Source organism: Arabidopsis thaliana, chromosome 5 (genome assembly GCF_000001735.4).
Source record: "Arabidopsis thaliana chromosome 5, partial sequence".
NCBI lineage: Eukaryota > Viridiplantae > Streptophyta > Magnoliopsida > Brassicales > Brassicaceae > Arabidopsis > Arabidopsis thaliana.
This window is the reverse complement of record NC_003076.8, coordinates 5306196-5323037: the sequence shown is the minus strand read 5'-3', so window position 1 is coordinate 5323037 and position 16842 is coordinate 5306196. Positions and strand designations below refer to the sequence as shown.

Here is a 16842-nt window from a genome sequence, read left to right as displayed (position 1 = left end):
TGAGAAATTGGAAATGCAGAACTTGCATTTGATAAAGTTTAAATGTGAGTATTATGTTCACTAATTCTCGTAAATTTAAACAAAATCGGGTGTTTAACAACAAAAAAATGTCATTGTACAATCCAATATCTTAAATGGCTTCAAAGAAAAAAATATATATACTAAACGGCTAAAAATTTGCCATTTCCTTGTTTCAACGTACATTTGACTCTTCTATTCTTGAATTCTTGTAGTTTTAACTCTAAAATCGTTGATGATAATAATGGGGAAAAGGATCATTTACTAGAAAACCATTTGAGGAAACAATTTCACTTCACAAGAACGTAGAGACTTTATCTTATATGAAAAGTACTATTTATTGAATAAAATGTTTCCTCAGTATTCTCAGGTTTCAATATCACACAAACCTGACAACTTTGGTTATCCAAAGAAAATAAAATTAGCATCTCTCAAATTTAAACTTGGTGCTCATGGTTACACCAATATATACATATACAACAACAACTCATTATATATAAAGGTAAATAATGACAAACACCAATCTCCAGCTACTTGGATAGCCTACAACACCATTGATACTACTATTACTACTACATTGCCTTAAAAAGGGAAAGTGTATTAACTTTGGAGAAGTAGAATCATTTCGAATGATATTCTCGGATTGGACCAAACTAGCTATCTGCAACTATATGACTGATCTTCTCCATCTAGAAGATGGATTTGGTGAGCTTTGGTCGCGGTTTTATGATGATGCTTTCATAGGGCTTCCCTTGTTCGACTTGGATGTAATCTCTTGTTTTAAGAACCTGCAAAATTGGCAAAACAATAAGACAGATTCAAGATCAGAGTTTTTTTTTTAGTTTAGGGTTGTGTTATGGACATACCAGGGTTTCGAAAAACATTCTCGATGCTTCTTTACGGGTTTTCCCAGCTAAAAGTTTGTCTGCCACAAGAACATTCTTCCCATTCTCGGTTTCTTTATCAAATAACGTCTGGAGATACTTTGCCACAGCCCTAAAAGTAAAGAGAATCAGAAGCTTTCATAATTCAAGCCCATCACATCACGTCTCTCACATGATAGAAGCTAAAATCTGAGCAAGTCATAAACTGTACAGACCTAGTACGAGAAGACCATCCACTGTTTTCTAGAAGACGAGTTTCATCATCATATTGTATGTCATCCTCCTCATGATCTTCATCTACTTCATCATCATCGACGTTCAAAAATCCTGAAGACACGAATGCAAGAAATTAATAAGAAGAACCATTGAGAAATCATCGGGAATAGCACTAGCAGCATCTCGTATCCAAATTATGCTCCAAGTTTAAGCTTGTTGAGTCCAGTTTTGAACCAGGATATGATGACCAGAGTATCAGTCCCATTGATCAAATGAAGAGGATACAGACCATTTGGAAAAGAAAAGAATTGAAATTCGAAAAGGCTTAGAACCTGTGTCATGTGCATTTTCCATGGTATCCATTTCCTACACCATAAGATAACAAGAGAGTCAGGGACATGTCTTACTTGAATAAGGATATGACGCAACAAAGAAACTTACATCATTGTCTCCCATAAGACCATCACGAGAAGTATGCTCTCCATCTAATGCATTTTGCATAGACGCCTCCTCATTAGACATCTCATTATGCGGTTCGTATTTGTTATAAGACTCTGTCTCTGGATTCAACCCATCACTATTCGCTTCCACCAGAGGTTCATTGCAATTTTCCAAAGCCATGTTACTCAAATCACCAGCTTCTAGGCATCCAGTTTCAGTAGACCCAACTGTGTTATCGCATGGAGTCTGATCGTCTCTCCCAAGCTCGCTAACTTCAGCTGATGCATCCGTTTTCTCATCTTCATGTGGAAGTTCATCTTCAACTTTCAAGTCCATCTCATTGAAAATGGGGTTGATATCTGTATCGCCTTCAGCAATTTCAATAACGTCAGTGCAACTTTTTTCATTAGGATCCGCACAAACATCCTGCCCGCCTTCTCCATCATGGTTTTCATGGGATTCTTCAACCTGTAAATCCTCTACACGGTCGAGTTTTTCCTCAGACGGTATTTGACTGACATCGTCAATCACTACAAGATTTACTTCATCAGCAGCTCCATTGCCTTCCTTCAAAACCTCCAAGTCAGATTTTTCAGCAAGCTCATTATCATCTTTCAGCTCTTCCTGTTGGTTTATGGTTTGTTCCTCCTGCGGGTGAGTATGAGCCGTACCAGGTTGCTCCTCACAATCATTTGGGTGAGCTTGCGGATCAGAGCTTTCTTCCGTTTTATTTTCTTCCACGGCCGTAACAGAACATTCATTATCTTCCACCGCTCCAACAGAAGCATGACGGTCATCATTCTCAATTATCATGATTCCTCTTAGATCATACGGCTCAGTGTGCAGAGATACTAATTCCACTGACATACCTGAAAATCAGTGAAACATATTAGCTATATAACTGCAGATTATAAGAACAATCAACAGAACGTGTATAGAACGGTCTACATTTTAGTGTCATGAACTTACCAGTAAATATTGGCTCCTTAAAGAGTCCATCCTCCAAAGCCTGCCTTTGAAGCATTACGATTTCAGGAACGGTGCAAGGTGCCTTCTTTCGCACGCGCCGTATATCTTCAGTGTTTGTCAGTTGTTGACGTATAATGCTAAACAGAAAAGTAGGCAACATCAGAAGAAAACAAATACAAATTGAGATAAGGTAAAAAAATATCGCTCCTAGGTAATTAAAGGTGTGAAACTTAAAAGAAGACCAAACTCCAATTACAGTAAAGAAAAAATCAGTAGTCAAACGAATTCAAGATTCACATTAATTTACTTCTGACTCTAGCTGTCTTGAACCTAAGTAGCTAAAACAAGAACTTCTATGAAAGGTCCACTTGGAGCAGTGGAACAAAAAAACTAAGGTATAAGAAAATCAGATATAAGAAAACAGTAAGACAAACATACTCGCCATGCAAGACCATAGGGTCATCCATTAGAACCTTCCTCTTTGTGGCAGTAGAGCGGGGAGCAGATCGTAACCGTTTTGTAGTTGCTGGTTCAAGCACAGGGGTAGGCCTCATCTTCAGAAAGGATGACTTTCCAACTGAAAAAAAAAAAAAATTCAACGATAATTGATCCATAAAGCTAGCTCAAAGAGCAATAGAATGTATAAAAGAACAGACAGAGTATCCAAAATAAACTGATACCTAAGATAGAAGACAACAAATCATCGTCATCAGGGACAGAATCTGCAGTTCTCTTTGACTGAATCAGTCCAACTGACTCCACAGAGTTCAAACTTTCTGCAGTTAGTGTGCTCTCAGTAAAAGTGCGTTTTTTCCCAGTAATGTTATTATTCCCCGCATCATCATTACATGTGCCAGGGTCTTCTTTATCTGGTGTAGATTCAACCATGAAATCATTTCCATCCCCCTGTCTGTTAGGTACAGCTAATACCTTCTCAGGTGGAGGGAAATCAGAATCGGTAAATCCAGTCAAATTTCCCAACTGTTCATCAGTTTCGTGTGCATTATTCAGCTGCCCATCTGGTCTACTGTACGCTTGCTCATCTCCTTGTAAACTAGAATCTGTTTCCTGATTGACCTCAGTGGCAATGGCAAAATGATCTGGCAACAATAAAAATTATAAGCATAAGGCAGGCACTAAGATGTCGTATAAGGTTTGCAATTTTCTTTGCCAACAAACCTCGGTTCTCTTCTCCAGGGGTTTCAAGTGGAGGAACAGCATCGGGTTTATCAGGTACAACATTAGCTCCTGCCTCATTCATTACTTGACCAGGATCCTCCATCTCGGTGGTGATGTGAGAACAACATGGAGATGTAACATGTACATGCTCTGCCCTCTCCTCCTCCGGCTCATTTTGTGTGTTGACATTTTCATCTATCTGTGACTTATCTACCTCCACAGGAGTAACTGCTGATTCTGGGGCATTATATTCAGAAGACAGGTCTTCCCCACGTTTAGGCATCTCATTAGCATTCAGCTCCCCAGAGGACTTTATACCTTCTTCTGCATTCAGATCCTCTACGTCCATGTGATCATCGCATGCCATCTGCTCTCTCACACTAGACGAGTTTGGCACCTCAACTAATCCAGGAGTTTGAGGAGCTTGAGCATCTTCGATGAACTCATTATTCATAGCAAGATCTTCAACCTATCAAAAAGAGAGATTCACAATACTATCCAATAGTCTTACCAGAAAAGTAAGCCAATAAATCTGTGTAAACAAATTGTAAATTTGGAGTCTGTAACTGCAATGTACATTCAGACATAATGCAAAGTAAAATATATCACATTAAGCACTGTGACTCAGGTGACAATTATTAAGCAACTATAGGTATGCCCTCGTGCATTATGTATGGTACGCACCTGCTCTTCATTAAAATCCATGGGCATGGCTTCAGAGACTCCTTCCATCGAATCCTTTATCCCGGGTGCTGCCGCATCCAGATACGCGTTGTGATCAATACTATCAACAAATAGAATATCTTACATAAGTAAAACTTTTGATTGATAATTTGCACGTCCAAATTATGCACCAAAGGTCCACATCCAAGAAGGATAAGACTCACAGAATTGCAGTTCTAATTCACAATCCAATTACAGAACAAACACAAACTCAAGGTATGAATGTCATGGAACTTAAAAAGCATGGTTACAAAGCTTGAAACACACACATTCAAGCGCCAAAACGCAAAGCTTTTTATCATTCAGTCAACTCGAGATCTTCCCTAATGTGAGCATTTAAAATCTATGATAACAATCTGAAGTAGCGGTATGAAAATATAGAAAAGGTACTGAACAGCTCCAGAAAAGAAGATCAAGCTGACACTTCGATAGTTAATTTGAGAGGAACCATAGGGAAGCATAAAAGCAATTATGCTACAAAGAATATAGCCAAAGATAATGAACAAAAACTGACCCTGGAACTCCCTCATCGTCGGATCCAATAACATCCTTGTCCTGGAATACTGCCTGCACAACAAGAGAGGAATGATAAAAGATCACATCCAAAATAATAAGAGAGAAGTTCTGATTGCAAATATGCAAAGCTTCACTAGAAAAAGAAAACATCAACATTATCCTGACGCTACAACATGACTGCAACCTAACACTTCAAATTACAAGCTTTTCACGGTCTAGGACTCCGCAACTGGATACCAATCAGAGCTTCCAGCTGCTGCGTCTACCCAAACAGAGGAGAGAAAGAACCCAAAATCTAAAAGCAAATGAAATCTACAGATAACCTCTTCATATTCAGCTTTCTATATGGTTATCCTATTTCTTGTTCCAAAATGACTTGAACAAAGTAGAAAATATCTATTATAAACACAAAAATACCTCATCAAGATCCAAAGCAGCTTGAGAAGTGTCGCCATCACCAAATCGCTCTGCAAAAGTTTTAAAATGACTTTGCTTATCTACGGCATAGCTATCTACAAACTAAAGACAAGCAAATATGAAACAACCACTGACCATCTAATCCAAATTGTGACGTTGAGTATACAACGCCATCCATGGTATCCTGAAGGGTGATCTGCTCTTTTGTACTAACATGATGATCAACGTAATTACTGCTAGACAGGAAAACAAGGAGCAACAAATAAACAAATTATGCAAATTGGAGTAAGAGTGGAATACGAGTTTGAATGTTAAAACATAAAGAAACCAACCCCTGAAAGATCTCATTGTCTGGAAGCTCAAAGTCATCAAGATCAAATGTCTCTGGCAACGTAATAGAGTGATACGGCGCTGTAGATTCTTCAGGGGGTAGGTCAACAGCAGCAGAGCGAAAAGCTTGCTTTACCTTAAGCAATGCCTCACTGCAATCATCAAAGAGGTAATTCACCTTTCTCGAATATATACGCACAACACCAAGCAGAAGATGACTAGACAATCGCAATGCAATCGGAGCTTCCGGAAAGAGAATAGAATCTGCTCAGAAAAAGAAATTAGTTATATTAGGAAATATTTTAGATGAACTTGTTTAGCCACATAACAACTGAAAAAGAAGGAAACTTTAGCTTCTGCTAACCCTAGTGAGCACAACGAACTGAGACCTGAATCAGAGGTATTGTACACAAAAGCAAAAGGTAGCAAAATACTCACCAACGGAGACTCCAATATCAGTATCAGCGACCTGATTCTTTCGAAGCTTCCTCTCCAAATGGGCAGCAATCCATATTGTCCCAAGTGGCCCTTTCTTAGCTAATATAAACTGCGAATAAAACATTCCTCGTCCTCTATACCAAAAAACCCTAAAAAAATTCAACAAAAAGGAACCAACTTGTTAGAATTTCACCGTAACAAAATTGAGCTTCAAAAACTATTCAGATAACAAAATCCCTTTCTTCAGCCCCAAAGATACGTCTATAGAGAATCAAAAAAAGTTTCCAAATTTCGACAACAGAATCGAAATAGCTCAAACCGACAACAAAGTCTCGCAATTGCCACTGAGCAGAGACACTAGACTACTTCGGTAAGTAGAATAGAGAGCAAAGGGTAGATCAATTACCGTAGAATTGACCAAGCTCAAACAAGTCCAAAACAGCTCGATTTGAACAGAGTCCTCGCGGAAACCCTAATTCTCAGAAACTTGGAAAAAGAACACCCAATTTGGGTAAAAGCAGAATCTTAAAGACACAACTCTTTCTTCTTGGAGATTCAGACACAACAACAGCCAAGGAAAACAGTAAAATTTGTGGAAATTGCGATATGCAAAAAAAACTAAAAAGTTTCGAAATTTGGATCTTTGGTTGATTTTTGATTAAATGAGGGATTTGGTGCGGCAAAGAAACACATGTTCCGTGACATACGTCGTTCTCTCATTGGTTAAGAGATTAGCGGGTCCCGCATAGCTTTAGATTTAGATCATTTTTCAACAATTTTTGTTTTCGTCAACTAGCCCCAACAGTATTTAACTTCATTTAATTATTACTTGAAAATATTTTGGGTTTTTCCATTTTTTTCAAAATATTTCAACTCGGCGGCTTCTTTTGCCTCATTGCGGGAAATCTGAAAAAAATCGAAACTTTTTAATAAGAAAAACAGAAAAATAAAGATTCTGTTATTAGAGATCATCTGACAACATTCTGCTGTAAAAGTATGAAATTTAGGTCCAAACTACAATACAAAGTATTTTAAACAAATGATTGATAGAAACAAAAATTCATGTGATGGTGTCACACAAAAACTGCTAAGTATCATGATTTAACAAATAAGGAAAAAATATAGTGAAGCATAACTTTTAAATTCCGATTTTTCAAATTTCTAGAAGAAAATCGTATTACATAGTAGTAAAGGTTTTTAGTCAACGAATATCAAAATACACTTGCAAGTGCAGTCTTATTCGTTAATTTCACTACAGGTAATACTACTAGTACTAGATAAAACCGGTCCTCTGGGTTTGCGTTGGTCTGATTCAGATGTGTCTGTGCCTAGTGATTTACATCAGAAACCTGAGTTTCCCAGAATAATAATCCAAATCTTCCCAGCTTTAGATCATTGTGCTTTTGTTTTTTACTCAGCAGCTTCCAGTTCAGCTGCAAACTGATCTAACCGTTCCGCTTCCAAATCAAAATCCCTAACTGTAGCATGGTTCACTGATCCATCATCGAGGCTCGCATGTATCTGTCTCTTTGCATACCTGCATTCATCCAGAAACAGAAAGAAGTACATGTAAGCATCAGACTCAATACCGACTCTAATGGCAATTAGGCGGAAATGATGACTCAGGAGAGTTTGTACCATCGACCGTTCATTGCTTCTATACATTTCTGTGCATCTCTCCGATCCTTGAATCTTACAAGAACAACACCCTGTGGATGATGCTCACATACCTGTAAAGAAGAGATTCGATTGGTACTCCAAAATAATCTCAAGTTTTCCACAAAGCTATATGCAGCAAGCAAGACCACCAGCTTAAGATAAAAAGAAATCATATTATTACCTTCACTGAGTCGAACGGTCCATGCTTCAAACTCTCCTCTTTCACGTCTTCCTCTAACTCAGCAACCAGATCCTCATCAGCCTGCAAACAGAGTAAATGCTCAAAGCTATATCAGCTACTCTTAAAAATAGCAACATTTCTCATATTAACTATTGGACAAGACCTACCATCAACTCAGCTGGACTGAACATGTAGCGCAGAACAACCGTTGCAGGTATTGAGACCTTAGAATCATCTGTACCACCTACGTCAACAAAAGAGAGGAAATGTGATAAAATTTAGAATCCACTAGGAACAATCTCCAACTTCAACAACTAAAATGGTCATTTCTTTTGATTTTAATATGCTCAAAATCAACTAGGAATAATCAGAAATAGATAATATTGACATGACTATATGTTCCCTTTTGATCCATGCATCCGCAATGGCCACTGACCTAAATAAACATAGTAGGAGGAAAAAATGGCTCAATAACAGGAAACGCTCATCAGTTAAGATATCACAAGTCACCAGAAAGAATAAGAAAAGAATGATATGTCTGTAACCCCTATATCGTGTTTCTAAACTCTCGTCATTAAAAGGTTTCTTTCCAAAATTGATTAGGTTAAAAGTCTTTAGTGCAGTCTTTTTGCTAAGTAATGGTTAAGTTTAGAGAGTTCCACAAAGATCTGGTAAAGCACAGACAATATAGATACATCTTTTCCTAGTAAAAGAAATTATAATTTTAACAATAAACCTTCCTATGGTCGTAAGGAAATGAATCTCTAGCATCTCCTAGTATATTTCTCTATTATGCGTCTTTCTAGAGATAAGGTAAGTTTTTAGTACACGAAAGCGAAAACGTACCCCATCCAAGCAACTTTTGCTCGACCTTTTTAAGCTTCTTTTTCTTCTTGTTGTCGGTTTGCTTAGTTATAAATCTCTCCCCTGAGTAAAAAAAAAGTAAAGCCAATAAAAACCATAAGTAAAATATTGCCGAAACTAAAGCCACAGATGGGATGTTTTACATAACCGATAAGTTGTTATACAACAAATGTGCAATAGTATTAACCTTTCTGCTCGAACTTAGCTCGAGAAACTGACATGAGGAGCTTATCAGCAGGACGTAACGGAGCCCCGTCTAAGATTTTAATTGCCAGATCCACTGAGGGCTCCTAGTGAAAACAAAAACAAATACACATGAAGATGAAAAATAGACAAAGTTTAAAATCATAACCTTATGCATCCCATGAGGACAGAACTTCAAATATAGCCATTACCTTCATATAGGAGATAAGAGCATCGCCTTTTAATTTTCCTGTCGCCTTGTCACTGTATAGCTTTATGCGAGGCTTGCCAGTGTCATCCTGAATTGTTTACCAGATCCACATTGTTAGGGGATACTTACACAGGATTCCAAAATAAAACACAGGAAGAATCTTCAGATAGTGAGATTTACCTCCTTAATTATACCGCACTTAGAAAAAACTTCAGCTACCTGTAATGATATACCTACTATCAGTCCATTTAAAAGCTTCAGATATTCATAATGGTAGAAGAAGTATGACCACAACTTACTTCCTCGATGGTGACATCATCGGGCAACCCATTAACATAAATATGTGGGTTTACTTTTAACTCAAACCACGAATCTGGAGGCTTGTTTGGTTCCTGAAAATGAATTTGAAACTTAGAAACGTTTGCAGAAAATTTCATGAGGAATTGCAACTTTAGTTTCTTTGATTCATACAACACAAACAACCATTACTAGTTAATACAAAAAAATAGTAAAGGTATTCTGCTAGTCCCAATATAAGTATGATGTCTTAGAACAATTTGGTTTTTCTTTCCCCTTTACGATGTGCACATCAGTAAAAAAAGTAATTTACCCACTACAATTCAGCAGCTGAAGAAAAATCAAGACTCCACAATCAAGAAATCCAGTACTTACAGCTCGAGGTTGAGCTAAGTGAGACCAAACATGACGTAACATGTATGACCTCAAGGAAGAGAAATGAATCAAAGGTTAATTTACGAAACCGAAAGGAAGACAAAAGAAGAAGAAAGAAAAACCTTCTTTTCAGTTTCTGGCTCTGGTAGCTTTCTCTTGCCGTTACTGTTTATTTCAGCGGTTTCATCAGAGCCATCTTCTTCTTTCTTACCAGCCACGTCATCCTTAGAGGCATCCTTCTTATCAACAGAAGTATCAAGAATGTTAATTGTTGGAAATACTTCGTCTTCCTTAGCAAAGGTCATCTCTTCGAGTCCATACGGGTCAACGCTACCCAGTGGTGGATCGTCCTACAATAAACAGCATCATCAATTAGGTTATTAAAAAAGTTCTTACTTTCTCTTCCAAAAGATGCTCCTTAGGGAAAAACCAAAACCAGTAAAGAGAAAATAATACAATGAGTAGGCTAGTTAGGTTTCCTGGTAGTCAATTTTGATAAACACAGATAAAAATATTGGAGATAGTCAAATTAATTGAGAATTTCTTCAGAAAAGGTAAAGCCATGAGCCACCAAGCAAGATGACACACACAAATGATTCCACTCACGACTTGGAAGTCAGGTGGACACCTGAGCTCACTAAAATAGTTGAAACTGGGAAAGAATGGTTGATTTGGTGGACAAAACAAAGCCTTACCTGAGGAACCCATACTCTACGAGCTCTGTCCCATTTATATTTTGTTCCATCATCATCTGTGAACTCATCTTCGCCCTCAGGTGGTGAAGATGCCCTTTCATGATCATCTTCAACAAGCTCAGTACCAGAGACAGAACCATTTTTCAACCTTTCAGCCTCTGCTTCTGCGTCTTTAATCTCTCTCTGCCATTTCTCAAATTCATCCTCAGTACTAGCAGAGGCTACAATAACAACATACCGTGGTAAGCATGGTCGACACTTTTGCAAATTATAACATTGAAGAATTCATTTTCTACATAAATAACTAACCAGTATAATCTTGCTTCTCTTGCCTGGTTCCAGCATTAGATCCATTTATCAACCCAGATGAACCTGGTCAGATACCAAATAGTAAGTGCCCTGAATATGGGATACTAGAAAAAATACCAAGAATTCAATTATCTAGCAATGGTGAGAAGGATCTTACCTACAGCTGGATAGGCAATCTCAGCTCCGGATATCCTTGACATTAAATCGGGGATGGCAGAAAGTGGCTGCCATTCGCTTCTTCCGTCAGCCCAGACTAGAGTAGTTTCTAGTAGGTAACCATTCCTGAAATGGTCTGCCCAATCAAAGCAAACAAGTAAAGTACAGCGCTTAATAGCTCGTATTTCTTATAAACCTTACTAGAACAAGGAATCTGTTAACATGAACACTTACTACATAGCTCAGAGAAAGTATAAGGGCCCAGGTTCTGCTGATTTTCACCAAGAATGTACCAACCAACATCAGTAGCTGCAACTGTTGCCCCTAGAATTAACAAAATACAGATGATAAAGATGAGCATCCCAAATTTTCATTATCTGATCAATCTCCTCTAAACCCTAAGAACTCTCTACCAATAAGAAAAATTCGAAATCCCTCCCAACAAAAATCCTATCGAAACTTGTACGAAACCGACTTTTACAAAAAAACGTCTCGCGAAAACACTAAAGAAGAACGTAGCTTGGAAATTTGAATAAGCGAAAGAAGAAGAAGAAGAAGAAGAAGGTCTCACCTGTCGATGATGGTGGAAGCTGTAGATTATCAGAGTCTGACATTTTTCTCGTTAACCTTCAAAAATCGCAAATTACTGACAACGACAAAACCGACTATAAGAGTGACGCGTTCGAGAGACGACGACGAAAAGTCCGAAGAATGGCGGAAGCAGGAGGAAGACGGTAGAGGACCCTGACCTTGTTTGGATATAGAGTAATCGTATCCTTGTCTCGGATAAACATGAATCAAATACACGGCCCATTAGGCCCCACTATAGTTATTACTACTACAGTATATTATACCCGGATAAACATGACCAATACACGGCCCACTAGGCCCACCTTATAATTATTATATTATAATCAATCATTGGGCCCACCTTATTAAAATCAAACTAGCCGTTACAAAAACAGCCGTTCCAGATTCAACAACGGTCATATTTAGAAACTTTACCTTCTACAATCTCTCTCTTCACTAACTTCTACATAAACAAACTCGTTGCGCTCTTCTCAATTCCACGAATCACACACTCTTCTTCTTCTTCTGTTCATCAAAGAAAACGAAACCCATTTCTCAAAATCCAAAATTTTCAAAAACTCAAAACTCATCATGGGTTTCATTTCTTCTTCATCACCAGTAGAAGAGTCTCATTACCATACACACAAGATCTTCCTTTTCTCCAACTACATCCTTCTCGGCGCTGCTTCAAGTTGTATCTTCCTCACACTCTCTCTCCGTCTAATCCCTTCCATCTGCGGATTCCTCCTCATCCTCCTCCACGCCACCACAATCGCCGCCGCAGTCTCAGGCTGCGCTGCTGCATCTTGCGGAAGAAACCGTTGGTACGCCGCTCACATGGTTGCAACTGTGCTCACTGCTATATTCCAAGGCTCTGTCTCTGTTCTCATCTTCACCAACACGTCTAAATTCCTCGGGAGTCTTAAGTCGTATGTGCGTGAGGAAGATGCTGCTGTGATTTTGAAACTCGGTGGTGGTCTTTGTATTGTGATCTTTTGTCTTGATTGGATCGTTCTTGTGTGTGCTTTCTTCTTGAAGTACTATGCTTATGTCGATGGTGGTGATGGCGTTGCGATGAAGAGAACTGGTAAGGTTCAGAGTGAGGAGAATCCGAAGGACTGGCCATGGCCGTTCCAAGTTTAAAGTTTGTGTCCTTTTGTTTTGTGGTGAGAACTGTTGAGTTAGATCAATATCAAATGTTGGTTTTATGGTTCTGTTTCGGTGGGTATTATTGTGATTTGTTCATTTGTTTTTTGAGTGTTTGATGTAATTCGTCAATGATCTGTTACATATATAAAGTCTTTTCTTATAATTTGTCACTTCGTTTCCTTAAGCGGATACACAAACATAGGAACTTGATGCATAAAAATTGAACTTTTACAAAATCAACCAGTTTATGAAGAAAGTGAGGTAATTACTGTTAACCACAAAAGAAACAAATTTGAAAGTAGAGAGAACGAAACACAAAATTTTACTTTTTAAATATCTTATTGGATTCAGAAGAAGAGAAAACATTACAGAAGTGGATTCAATACTAGCAACAAATAGAGGTGCAGAAATAAATAAATAAAATCGTCAAAACAAAGCAAATTCTTTGGAGTAAGTCATTTAAGTGATCCAAACAAAGCAAAGTCTAACACATACTTTATCTACACACGTTTCCAACATAACATACTTCTGGCTTCTTCATCAAGGTGTTGGTGAAGATCTTTTATAGCTTGCTTGGGATTATAATATGGAAGAATTAATTGCTTAACATTACTTCTTTTAAGCCCTGACTTCTCGACCAAAAATCCAGCTGAATGGTATGTTTTTTGCTGCTTCTTTGGTTCTCCCTTGAGCCCTCTCTTCAAGTTTGCGGATTCTAGCAGGTAATCCACAGAGGTAGTCCTGTTCGAAGCCATTAAAACAAAGCGAAAAGTCAGAGTAGAGTGTAAAGAACTCAGATTCCAATTTGATGAATCTCCAAGTGCACAGGAGAAGTTACAATGCAATTATAGATATGATAGGTTCTGTAAGTTCCTTAATGCAAGGTGAGGTTTTTTAACAAAGTAAACAAACTTAATAGAAGTTGGATGTTTCATGTCAAGTCAAAAACAAGAAAACAAAAACGGTTTCATGGTTCTAATGTTGTTACCTGGGCCCTGTTTCCTTCACTAGAAAGGTCTGACAACTTCTCCACATTCCACCTTTCCACAAGATGTTGCAGTATATCAGCATAGTCCTTGGCAGTGTAGACACCAAGCCTCTGGGCCACGGACGAGAAGTGATCAAATAGATTATCATCACGACCATCATACATCAAATGAGCAGGCATCGAGATCTTTTTCCTCATCATGTCAGCAAAGCCCACGACTGTGGTATCAGGATCAATTTCAAAGAGCTTCTCTACAATCTTGGTGTAGGCGTGTTCATGGCGCCTCTCATCAGCAGCAATGGTGCCACAAATCTTCCCAAGTGTCAAGTCTCCAAGATCCTTTGCCAGTCTAGCAGTGTTTCCATGGGAGATGAATGTAGCTCTTTCTTGAAAAGAAGTATATATGAATCCCAAGTAAGGATTGTTTTCAGTTTTTGGATCCTACAAAACAAAACACAATCAATACGACCAAAAAAAGAGACTTGTAGGTTTAGCCTTTATAAGAAAAGCTAGCCATATTATTATACTAAAGGAGCTTACCATTCCAGAACCAATGAGGTATTGAATAGTTTTTTCAATCTGTCTCATGTCTACTCGTCCAGACAGATAAAGGTACTTGTTAAGAAGATCACCATGTCTATTCTCTTCCGCAGTCCATGCCCTAGTCCATACTGCCCAAGGAGTTGGACTTGCTCCCGTCTCATCTCTAACCCCGTCCAATGTATTAATCATGGTCTGATAAGTCGGAAGTGCTTCCTCTGTGATCATATCACCAACAAGCACTATAAGGTAGTCATCAGAGAGCTCCTTACACCTTTCTCTTAACTCCTTAACTTGGTCATAGAATCCTTCTGACTCAGGTTCAGGGAGAAAATCAGTTGGTTGCCATGATTTCTCAACAGGTTTTAAGTAAGCCAACAAGTTGTCATTAGCCCATCCTTCTAAGGACTTGAAAATCTCCAGCTTTTGTGGTGGCATTGAATACTTCACTTGAAGATGAACCTCTCGAGGAGGAATATACAGTTTCCTTCCAACCGCTCTGCAATTTTTCCATTAAAGAAGATTCCAAAATGATCAATAGAATAAGAAACTTGAGAGACTGAAAATACTGTTATAATTAACATTTAACACAGCCACCAGAATTAGATGATAGGGTTTCGTGTTATTCAGGTAACCAACTGCAAACAAGTTATAGTCTTTAAGACACCTCCAAAAAGGAGATATCCCAACACGAGAATAATCAGTTTCTTAAAAGAAAAAGACAAGCTAATGTGTGATTCAGTGTTCATCATAGATGATATAACAACAGTGAAGGCACTTGCAGTACTACAAGACAAAGCATGCTCTAAATCAAAATTTCTTCTGACCAAAACAGTATCACCAAAACAACAAGCAAAAACATTTCAGACCTAACTTGACCAACTACAGTGCATATAAACACATACATAGATGTGTGCATATGCATAAACATAGAGTAAACGCAATCTACAAAAAGTCAAGACAATATTAAAAAGCCTTAACCAATTTATGTGGAATGTGATTTGATTTTAAAAAGACTTACACTAGCAATCAATTAAGAAAGCATTGATGGAACATTGTAGCCTGATAGGCCAACAACCAAATTAAATAATAGTTTAGTCAAAAAAAGGGAACAATCCATGCATGCATATACTCCATAAACTAGTGATTACAAATACTGAATTGTACAAGAAAGACAAAGATTGCAATTTCCCTATCAGATTTTTTTTTTAAATGCAAAAATTAAGAGTTTTGCGATGTCAAACATGTGATCGCAAACATGTGACATGTCCATAGCTTCAGCAGAAAACAAACTGAGAAGATATATATGATAAAAGTAACTATAATGCTTTAAATAAAAGTAACTAACTATAAATATAATGATCATTTTAAGCAATACGTAAGAACAGAGCACACACAAGCGTATGATCAAAAGCCAATGCTTTAGATTAGTAATCACAGAACGAAATAAATCTGCATTTAAATACAAATTTGATAGAAGCAGGAGATTGCATATAAAAAGCCAATGTTAATAATGATCATCGCTGAACAAACTTAAACCCCAGAAAGAACGAAACCTCAAAATCAGGAAAATTTTGGGGAAACAGAAAAATAAACAGAATTTCTGGAAATGAAGAGAGAAACTCACGTAGAGTCGGAACGAATAGTGAAAACTCTGGAAGATTTGGAGCCATGAGAATGAGAAGAACCGTGATGATAAACAGATGATGAGGAAGAGAACAAAGCGATCCGATCCATAGCCATAACCATTGTTTCTTCTTAACGAAACAAAAATGGAGAAAAGACAAACAAAATAAGATTGAGATATAAGAAAAAAAAATCGATGATAACAGAGTGAAATGTATTTAAGGGAGGAAGCAGAAAGCAAAGAAAAGGAAAGGTGAAGAACCAAAACGATCAATTTCAGAAAACTCTCTGGAACGTGATTATTTCAGCAAGTGTGTGTGCATTTATTGCATAAACGACTCTGTTTGAAAGTCTCTTAAATGTCCCTTCTAGGTTTTTTTTATTACATCACTGCCATTTTCTTTACCTGTTTTGTCTACTTCTGTCGTTATTTGTTAAAGAGGCCCATGGGCCGCTGCAGCTTGAAACGCAAAAAATGCTTGTCGTATTGTAATCATGCTGTCAAAGCAAAATCATATTACGCGACAAAGATCTTTTAGTATGACGGTACAAAACAATTCATGTGTCACTGAATTGTCGTCATAACTCATAACAATAAACTCTTCTTATGACACGAATTTCTCCAAGTCTTTATGTCATCACGGCTGCATGCAACTACAATCTCTTAATAGTTGTGACCATGCTCCTAGCTCCATGCTTTGCAAACAATATGGGTTATTAATAGATGTGTCATCTTCAAAAGAGACTCTCAACTAGTAGTGGATTTATTCAATTGTCGAAAGACATTACACAATGAATCATGATATCCATCATTGAATCAATCGTTTTACCGGTGTTCAAGTTGTTCACACGAGATATGGTTTAACAATCGTGAAGCCGATCAAACTGGCTCGACTGGGATAGACAGA

The 16842-nt window shown here is 37.8% G+C and overlaps 4 protein-coding genes across 4 annotated transcripts; 1 reads left to right on the top strand and 3 right to left on the bottom strand.

The window, feature by feature from the left end:
* Window positions 1–337: 337 nt before the first annotated feature.
* On the bottom strand, window positions 338–6841 carry SYN4 (sister chromatid cohesion 1 protein 4). The gene is made up of 16 exons (NM_121632.4): window positions 6538–6841; window positions 6132–6280; window positions 5696–5957; window positions 5499–5596; window positions 5364–5413; window positions 4945–4997; window positions 4392–4491; window positions 3708–4176; window positions 3209–3628; window positions 2967–3105; window positions 2529–2665; window positions 1560–2428; window positions 1451–1484; window positions 1118–1229; window positions 885–1014; window positions 338–806 (listed from the first exon to the last, which is right to left on the bottom strand). The coding sequence occupies exons 2-16, from the start codon at window positions 6253–6255 to the stop codon at window positions 708–710; spliced, it is 3096 nt and encodes a 1031-aa protein (NP_197131.2). The 5' UTR covers window positions 6256–6280; window positions 6538–6841; the 3' UTR covers window positions 338–707.
* A 362-nt stretch (window positions 6842–7203) lies between these two features.
* Window positions 7204–11897, bottom strand: ELF9 (RNA binding (RRM/RBD/RNP motifs) family protein). Its single transcript, NM_121631.3, has 15 exons — window positions 11633–11897; window positions 11296–11385; window positions 11063–11197; window positions 10906–10968; window positions 10597–10817; window positions 10024–10251; window positions 9529–9621; window positions 9410–9448; window positions 9231–9317; window positions 9023–9125; window positions 8818–8898; window positions 8139–8215; window positions 7972–8052; window positions 7770–7861; window positions 7204–7668 (listed from the first exon to the last, which is right to left on the bottom strand). Exons 1-15 carry the CDS (start codon window positions 11673–11675, stop codon window positions 7542–7544), a joined length of 1560 nt encoding a protein of 519 aa, NP_197130.1. The 5' UTR covers window positions 11676–11897; the 3' UTR covers window positions 7204–7541.
* Window positions 11898–12086: 189 nt separating this feature from the next.
* AT5G16250 (uncharacterized protein) lies at window positions 12087–12986 on the top strand. The gene has a single exon (NM_121630.4). The coding sequence runs from the start codon at window positions 12223–12225 to the stop codon at window positions 12772–12774; it is 552 nt and encodes a 183-aa protein (NP_197129.1). The 5' UTR covers window positions 12087–12222; the 3' UTR covers window positions 12775–12986.
* A 90-nt stretch (window positions 12987–13076) lies between these two features.
* On the bottom strand, window positions 13077–16298 carry AT5G16240 (Plant stearoyl-acyl-carrier-protein desaturase family protein). Its single transcript, NM_121629.3, has 4 exons — window positions 15936–16298; window positions 14309–14807; window positions 13769–14209; window positions 13077–13521 (listed from the first exon to the last, which is right to left on the bottom strand). The coding sequence occupies exons 1-4, from the start codon at window positions 16055–16057 to the stop codon at window positions 13399–13401; spliced, it is 1185 nt and encodes a 394-aa protein (NP_197128.1). The 5' UTR covers window positions 16058–16298; the 3' UTR covers window positions 13077–13398.
* Window positions 16299–16842: the final 544 nt, after the last annotated feature.

Bases quoted from the DNA above. Each gene is read 5' to 3' on its own strand.
- SYN4 (NM_121632.4), bottom strand. From the start codon at position 6,255: ATGTTTTATTCGCAGTTTATATTAGCTAAGAAAGGGCCACTTGGGACA. The intron at 5,414-5,498 runs GTCAGTGGTTGT...AAACTTTTGCAG, and splicing joins GTCACAATTTGGATTAGATG to AGCGATTTGGTGATGGCGAC. The intron at 1,230-1,450 runs GTTCTAAGCCTT...TCGTGTCTTCAG, and splicing joins GGAAAATGCACATGACACAG to GATTTTTGAACGTCGATGAT.
- ELF9 (NM_121631.3), bottom strand. From the start codon at position 11,675: ATGTCAGACTCTGATAATCTACAGCTTCCACCATCATCGACAG. The intron at 10,818-10,905 runs GTTAGTTATTTA...TTGTTATTGTAG, and splicing joins AGAGAAGCAAGATTATACTG to CCTCTGCTAGTACTGAGGAT. The intron at 9,318-9,409 runs GTAAATCTCACT...TAAACAATTCAG, and splicing joins AGTGCGGTATAATTAAGGAG to GATGACACTGGCAAGCCTCG.
- AT5G16250 (NM_121630.4), top strand. From the start codon at position 12,223: ATGGGTTTCATTTCTTCTTCATCACCAGTAGAAGAGTCTCATTACCAT.
- AT5G16240 (NM_121629.3), bottom strand. From the start codon at position 16,057: ATGGTTATGGCTATGGATCGGATCGCTTTGTTCTCTTCCTCATCATCT. The intron at 14,808-15,935 runs GTGAGTTTCTCT...GAAAAATTGCAG, and splicing joins ACTATTCGTTCCGACTCTAC to AGCGGTTGGAAGGAAACTGT. The intron at 14,210-14,308 runs GTAAGCTCCTTT...TTTGTTTTGTAG, and splicing joins ACCTCATTGGTTCTGGAATG to GATCCAAAAACTGAAAACAA.